This window comes from Crinia signifera, chromosome 1 (assembly GCF_055691185.1).
Source record: "Crinia signifera chromosome 1, ASM5569118v1, whole genome shotgun sequence".
In the NCBI taxonomy this organism is placed as follows: Eukaryota; Metazoa; Chordata; class Amphibia; order Anura; family Myobatrachidae; genus Crinia; species Crinia signifera.
In genome coordinates this window covers 326,685,809-326,694,285 of record NC_139217.1, presented here as the reverse complement: position 1 = coordinate 326,694,285, position 8,477 = coordinate 326,685,809, and the positions used below count along the sequence as shown (strand labels likewise).

The 8,477-nt window shown below is 42.3% G+C and overlaps 1 protein-coding gene across 1 annotated transcript; it reads left to right on the top strand.

The window, feature by feature from the left end:
• Positions 1 to 949: 949 nt before the first annotated feature.
• On the top strand, positions 950 to 3,304 carry PSMB5 (proteasome 20S subunit beta 5). The gene is made up of 3 exons (XM_083189061.1): positions 950 to 1,191; positions 2,276 to 2,582; positions 2,781 to 3,304. The coding sequence occupies exons 1-3, from the start codon at positions 1,012 to 1,014 to the stop codon at positions 3,065 to 3,067; spliced, it is 774 nt and encodes a 257-aa protein (XP_083045187.1). The 5' UTR covers positions 950 to 1,011; the 3' UTR covers positions 3,068 to 3,304.
• The last annotated feature ends 5,173 nt before the right edge of the window (positions 3,305 to 8,477 follow it).

Below are 8,477 nucleotides of genomic sequence, written 5' to 3'. Positions count from 1 at the left end.
CATATGTATTGGGTGTGTGACGCGTAACAGGCATTACTGTGTGAATTTTGGCTGTGTGCCTTTGGCGTGCAATATTCTAGCCACTCCCCCTAGTGTCATATGACCACGCCCCCTGACCACGCCCATTTTCCGGCGCACAGCACAGTACCACTAAGTCGTTTTTCCTACTTGCACCACTAATGTCGACGGTGTAGAAATTCCTGACCCAAAAAATGCGAAAAACCCCATGTTGACCTTTTGACTGTCGACATTAACCATGTCAACCTAATTCTTGTGTCGACCTAACCCATGTCGACCGTCAGTCATGTCCACCTTCCTAGATGTCGACCTTAAAGCATGTCAACCTAATGACTGTCAACCAACTTTCTGGAGACCTAATGATCCATACCATACTGATGTGTTCACTTGTGATCAAGATTTTAATTATTTAGTTGTGAACTGGAGTACCAGTCATGGATTCCAATCTCCATCAACAATTCACCCTCAATCTCAGTGGTGTCCAGGGCTGTAGGGGTACAATAAAGCCCCAAGTTACTATGGCTAAGGGATGAACAATATAAAGCAACAAAACAACCCCTAGGCCTCCACTAGGGGTATGTTACTAAAATATTTTATTGGGTGGTAGACGGTAGTAGGCTAGTAGTGCAAATTTTGACATCAGTTAACAATTATTCAAGCTTGGCCATTCCAAAAAGAAATGATCTTTAAACCAGCATATTATCTCCACGTGAAAGGAATCAGACTGGCTCAAACATGTGACTATTTTGCAGTTATTCATTTGTTTAACCTGAAAATTATTTTTCAAATACAAAACCTACTATAACAACAAGCTCCAAACAATGGCCCCTCAGCTAAGATGGCGTCGGGAGGATACGCAGTCACGCATACACCAGTCATGCCCTTATCAAACATGGCTGCATAAACTGCCCGGTCATCGTGACGTCATACTGTGGAGCCGCGCTGTGTGTTGTACTGTAGCAGCCGCTGCAAGTTAATTCGCTTGGAGAGAACATGGCGCTGGCTAGTGTTGTACGATCGGAAGGAGCTCTATGGAACCGGTACCGGAATAACCCGGAACACTGTAGCCTGGACTCCGAGGGGATGAGCTTTCAAGTAGTCCCTGGGGTCGGACAAGGAACGGCAGAGCCCGGAATCGAGTTTCTGCATGGGACAACCACGCTGGCCTTCAAGGTGCTCAATGCTTCCATCATTCCCCCAATTTTCTGGTATTTTCCTCACATTTTAAATACATGTAAATGAGACCGTTCAGGTATTTATTAATAGTGTTCATTTGTCACTAAATGGCACCTATGCCACACACACAGACACACACACACACCTGCCTGATTGCCCTTTCATTGCAAAACTCCGTTTGCTGGAGAGATCTGAAGCCGTGATTATGTGTGAGGTAGAACTTAAGGGGGGTTTTGGTCAGTTCTGGAATGTACTTGGGCTTCAGGTCATAATGTCCCCCCAAAAAGTTTAAATGTGTGCGGGTATGCATAAACATTCTTATTGGTTATATCACAGGGTTGCCCACCCTCCCGGAATGGCCGGGAGGATCCCGAAAATTGGGTCCTCCTCCCGGCCCCCGGGAAAGGTGGGCAACACTCCCGGATTCCAGGGGACCCCCACGCCACCCCCCGATTGCAGCGTCTTTCCAAATACCTTTGGATGTAAATGCGGTAATCTGCGGGTCTCAGAGGAGGGGGCGGAGCTAAAATGTCCACAATTGTGTCATTTTAGCCCCGCCCCCTCCACGGAGATCCGTGAATTGTTTTTTTTTTTAACATCCTGGGGGCGGGGCTTAATGACATGAAGGTCAAACCAAAGGTTCTCCATCTCTGTTCTATAAGATAATAGAATCTGATTGGTTGCGATGGGCAACAACCAATCTTCAATAAAACTCCCATCTTAGTAAATTTACCCCAAAATGGCTGCGCCTCCTGGATCTTTTGTTGGTAGGATGAATTATCCCTGCAACTGATGACTCAAACTGGCTAGCACACCCTTTGTACTAATGGTCCTTGGTCTTTGTATTTTAAGCAAAGCTAAACCACTTTATTATCTCCATAGTTTCTGTATTGTTTTGTGCTGTTCATACTATCTTTTAAGTGCCTTGAGTCCTGTTGGAGAAAGAGTGCTATAAAAATAAAGTTCTATTTAGGAAATGGCATACTTGGCATTTAAAATTAATTATGACACATAATTACATTTGTATGTAGAAGTAATTTGCATAGCCTAACCATGATCTTTATGTCTTTCCCCATCTTAGTTCCGTCATGGAGTAATTGTGGCGGTTGATTCCCGTGCCACGGCTGGATCGTACATTGCCTCTCAAACTGTGAAGAAAGTAATTGAGATCAACCCTTACCTGTTGGGTACAATGGCAGGAGGTGCCGCTGACTGCAGTTTTTGGGAAAGGCTCCTTGCCCGGCAGTGTCGCATCTATGAACTCAGGAACAAGGAGCGCATATCTGTGGCAGCAGCATCCAAACTCTTGGCTAATATGGTCTATCAGTACAAAGGCATGGGGCTGTCTATGGGAACCATGATCTGTGGATGGGACAAGAGGGGACCAGGTAAATAGAACATGTTAAATCGTGCTTCCTTTCTGCCTTCCTTTTTTCTTTTCTTTTTTTCTTCACTTATTTTTATGAGGTATGTTAATGTTAGGATTTTTATACTATTAACAGTAGGGCTATATACTGTAAAGTAGCAATTTTCATACAGCTTATTGGCAAGTATGTCATTGTTTAAACATTGTATTGTTCTCACAGGTTTGTACTATGTGGACAGTGAAGGTAACCGTGTTTCTGGGTCTGTGTTCTCCGTGGGTTCTGGTTCTATGTATGCTTATGGAAGCTTGGACAGAGGATACAGTTATGACCTGGAACCGGAGGAAGCCCAGGAATTGGCACGGCGCTCCATTTACCAGGCTACCTACCGTGATGCTTACTCTGGTGGAGTGGTGAATCTATACCATGTGCGAGAAGATGGATGGGAGCGGGTGTCACAAGATGACGTTGCAGTATTGCATGAAAAATATAAGGGACTGGTTGACTGATATTCTGTAGTGTAGGAAGTGTGAATTCACACAGCTGTAAAACAAGATGGGGTGGGTTTCAATAGGTGATTTCAACAGGTATAGAATAATTAAGGATGTGATGAGGGAAGGTGGTTCATATTTCTCAACATAGTCAGGAGATAATTTTGTATTGAATGTAAATGTTAGCAGTTGGAGCTATGCTTCTTGAAATATGAAATCTTGTGCATAACATCCTAATAAACATCTTCCCTCCAAGTGACTGCAGTTTCATTTACTCTTGCACTAAAATCATACTTGCCTACTTTTGAAAAAGCGTTTAAGGGAGATTGATACCTAGAGGCATGCACATGCACTGCTTCATCTGAGAGGCAGGTCATAAAATTACTTACATCCAATAATATATGAGCCCCAAAGCAGTTTAAGATCTACTGCACTTATTGAAGAAAGTATAGTGCTGTGTGTCAGGAGTTGTTCGTGTACTGTGTTTTACACGTGTTTCCATGTAAGTAGCTACAAGTATTTTTTATTTTAAATGCATGTAGCCATAGGGATCATTGGCACAGAAGTATTAAGCCTTAAGAGATAAATGTGAGGGTGTGATAAATGCCCAGCCAGTCAGCTCCTTCCTGTCATGATATCGGCTGCATTTGCAAAATGTCAGTTAGTAGATAATTGGCTGGATGTTTATCACTTTGTCACCCTCATGTTTATCTCTTTTTAAGGCTTTGTACATCTGGCCGATTGTGCTATATCACCAACGCATGGAAATAGCATTGATAATTCCACATGAATGTGTATATATTTCTGATTTATTTATGTATTTATTTTAAAATGTGACAGCTGCATTGTGGGTTAGGAGAATTCAGGGAGTTTGCTTAACTCTTCAGGGAGTCATGGAGTCTACACACTTGGCGATCCCCAGGCATTTTCTAATCGATCTCAGTAGATAGCTTAGAAAATGCCTGTGAGTAGGAGCATAGCGATGAGTGGCCCCGCGCATCCGCTATTGCCCCAGCGAATAGTTTACAGCATGCTGGATAACTCTATAATCCCTGGTGTCAGGGCCAGTGTTCTCAAGGAGAGCACTGGCCCTGACAGATCACTTAGAGCAGGCATGTCCAAACTACGGCCCTCCAGCTGTTGTGAAACTACAAATCCCAGCATGCCTTGCTACAGTTTTGCTTTTAGGAAATGCTAAAACTATTGCAAGGCATGCTGGGATGTGTAGTTTCACAACAGCTGGAGGGCCATAGTTTGGACATGCCTGACTTAGAGGCACAACGCTGTGTGCTGAGCAATCTAGCATCACTCGGAATGCTCATCTTGCTGTGTGGAGGCTCGTTCAGGGAGATTACTTCTCATTCAGGGACTAGGAGGCTAGACGATTATGACTAAAATGTTTTGTTTAGTATATTCATTGACCAGTCTAACATTCTTTTGCTATTTTTCCATAGCACAGTTTAGTGTATGTATATATGTATGTATGTATGTATGTATGTATATATATGTATGTATGTATGTATATATATGTATTTCTGGACTCACTAATACAGCCATATGTGATGGCACAACCATACTTTTTAAAGGACACTACCCAATTACTCATTCAATTGCAACAGTTAGACAATATCCCAACCGGTGCTATACTAAGCACGATGGACGTATCTAATCTATACACCGTCATCCCCCACTCCACAGGATTATCTACAATGCGGGATTTCTTGGTTTTTCAACAGTTTGATCGTCTGGATGTCAATTTGTTTTTGAAATTACTTGAGTTTGTTCTAACCAAAAATTACTTTTTGCATAATGGTAATTTTTATTTGCAGCTCACCGGTTGTGCGATGGGGTCCAATGTGGCCCCGTCGCTAGCCAATGTGTTTATGTTTGCCCAAGAAACCAACTTTTTCTTTTCAGATAACAACATTTCTCAAAATATCATTTATTACTCCCGTTACATTGACGATCTCCTTATGGTGTGGAGGGGAGACGATGAGTCCTTGAAAACCCTTGTGTCGAATATCAATTTGCTTGATAACCCCATCAAATTGACCTTGCAATGTCACCCTTCGGTCATTAATTACCTGGACGTTTCCATCCATCTCCAGGATGGCAGGCTCCATACTACGGTTTTTTCTAAACCAACAGACCGCAACACCCTTCTTCATAACAGCAGCCACCATGCCCCTAGCTTGAAGAAGGGCTTACCTCGGTCCCAAATGTTACGCGTCGCACGCATCACCAGTGATCATGATTCGCTTGATCAGGCCTTGGATAAGGTCATTCATAAATTTCTAGAACGTGGATATGACTACAGGCTTCTTAAAACCCAGAAGCAAGAAGTACTAGATATTCCTAGGTCTAGATTGCTTTGCAGCAATCCTAAAACCGACCTTAATTCAAAGATTCCATTTGTCACCACATTCTCTTCTACTAGTGCGGCCTTACCGCGTGTATTAAATGCCACTTGGCCTTTGGTCACTAGTGATCATGACCTTCCGTGCTTTGCACACACAAAGCTCATGCCCAGCTTCAAAAGGGGTCAGAATATACGAGACATCCTAGTCAAAACAAATTTGTCCCCCATAACTCCTACAGGTGTACAAACTAAAGCACCGGGCTGTTATAGGTGTCCTACATGTACTGCATGCAGTTACATGGACACTGGCACAGTCTTTATCCATCCCCGCACTGGACATCAGTATAAAATTAATCAAGTCGTCACATGTACCACACCATTTGTGGTATATGTCATTAAATGCCCGTGTGGACTCCTGTATGTGGGCCAGACCAGCCGACCATTTCGCGAGCGAGCTACGGCACATCGCTCAGCTATTAAAAACTGTTTGGCTGGCAAAGATATAGACCAGCCTGTTGCTCGCCACTTTAAGGCGCACCAACACACGTTGGCCAGCCTTAAACACCAAATCATTGAGCATGTGCCCATGCCCATTCGAGGAGGCGATAGATTAAAAAAATTGCTACAAAGGGAGACCTACTGGATCCATGCATTGGACACGGTGGCACCTCGTGGCTTGAATGAAAAGTCTTCTTTAAATGTATTTCTTTAAACATATTTTTCTAAACTGCAAGGTCCCTTAGTCCCATTGTGTCAATATCTAGTCCATTTTTCATTGGCCTCATTGGCCAATTGTAATGATATATTTTTTGTAGTAATGTGTATCATGTAGGTATAATGAGTCCCTCTGGGTTGAGCTTTGGGGCCTTATCAGTGTATTATTGTATTACTGTATTATTCAGTGAAGCACTGTTCTGTTAAAATGATGTATTTTGTTTACAAAAACAGAACCTGCAATTGTGTCTATGTGTGCCTCTGTGCTGCCAATTATCATTGTCACAGAGGCCCACTTACGTGATCATCATAACATACCTTTAAAATATCACCAGTGTTAAACATGTCTTTTAATTGCTTTTAACTTTCCCCGTAGCACTTATCATTGCACTGTGCACTTTAAACACACAGCACTTTACTTGAACACGTACAGTAGTCAAAAGCGCATTTTTAAATAAGTATTCACGCATTTTCATTAATTTTGTCCACACACAGACTCCGTCTGAGCGCCGGGTCAGACGCCAGCCGGTTGCCTGGACTACAGTGTTCACGTCACCAGTCACGTGCCCCAGCTGCCGGAGGTCCGACCCGCCGCCCAGCTAACACAGCGTGTCACGTAAGTGGGCTACTCTATTTATACCTGCTTGTTATCACTCTTATTTTGTTATGTTCTGCTATACACGTTTTGACTTGATGTTCTGTCAGCCGTCCTGAGGAAGGGGCTTAATGCTCCGAAACTTGTCGACACTGTTATGCTGACCTTGTTGCACTGTTTCATGGTTTGAATACACGTGACCACGTTTTGATTTGAGAGTGCCGCCTCCTGTCTTCCTTTACTTGGAGAATTTGTTCTTTCATTTATTTGAGGATACGCTGCTATATATATATATATATATATATATATATATATATATATATATATATATATATATATATATATATATATATATAATACCTGACAATTAAAGATCCAGTTTATCAAGGATTTTTAGCTATTTAAAACTCATTGAGCATGATTAATGGTGCTCCAACCATTCAGCTTCTAAATATCATGCTTTGAAAAAAATGACTGAATTGCTGTAGCACCATTTATCATGTGCAATGAGTTGAAATAGGATCCTAAGTATTGCTTATGTTGAAAAAGGTATGATAAGAAAGTGCTTAATATTTTGGATTATAAAATGTACTGACACTATCATGAAGAAAAGAAGCATCTGGAACCTGCATTTGTCAGTAAGTCCTTCTCTTTCATGTGTATGAATCATTTCTATGCTCTCAATAACTTGTCAGTGTGACGTGGCTCTAGATGCAAGACCGCTGAGTGCAGCTAGCAGCGGCACTGCTTAATAAAAGTGTGGGGGCTCTTGTTAGAAATAAAACATGTTGCAGGAGGTTGTTGGAGGGCAAAATTCTATTTCCTTTTTGGACCATGATTGTCCAAACTTGCCTACTCTCCTGGAAGCTCCTGATTTTCTTTTGGGTAGCCACCCGCATACCCCAGAAGAGTAGGCAGATCTGATGGACAATTTATTGTAGTGCTGTTAGATACCTTAAATCTTTCAACTAACTCTGGGAATTCCTTTTTGCCTCCATTACTCTAATGCTGTATACTGGTACACACCAGAACAATCCTGATTGTTAGCAGATTGTGTGATGGTCACACTATCTGCATCCGATCCCAATCCGATCTGAGTCTGTATCCAGTTGAATGGATCTTTTACAGATCCTACCTGCAGCAGGTAGCATCTGTAAAACGACCAAATGACAGCACATCGGATCGGAATCGGACCTAAACATCCAAAAACATCCAATCGGTCGGAATTGGATCCAGATTGATGGGATTGAGCCCTTATCGTTCTGGTGTGTACCCTATACTATAAAGTCATAATCGCATGCAGATTGCACAGGTTTTTTACCTTGAGATCCCGATGCATGCTACTGGGACAGCACAAATTGAAACCCAGATACAGTACACAGGGCAGCAATGACTATATAGTGCAAATTGAATGTAGATTGCATGGAATTGTATGTAAATAGTACAGAATTTGCAAAGATTGCATGGCAATCAATTCTAAGTCGAAGAGTAAAGGTGCCCACACACTAGAACGATTTTTGGAGCGATTGGCCGATTTCCGATAAATCGGCCGATATATCGTCCGATGTTTTCCGATAATCGGTCGAAAATCGGCCGATTTTGGTCCGATGCGCGCTCCCGTGGATCTTTAGCTGAATCTTCTGATCTTACGTACTGCACAAAAGATCAGAAGATTTAACAAAAGATCCATAGGAACGCACACGGGATCTTAAGAAAAATCTTTGGTAAAGATGTGCGCTTGCCTGAAATCTTTTGCCAAG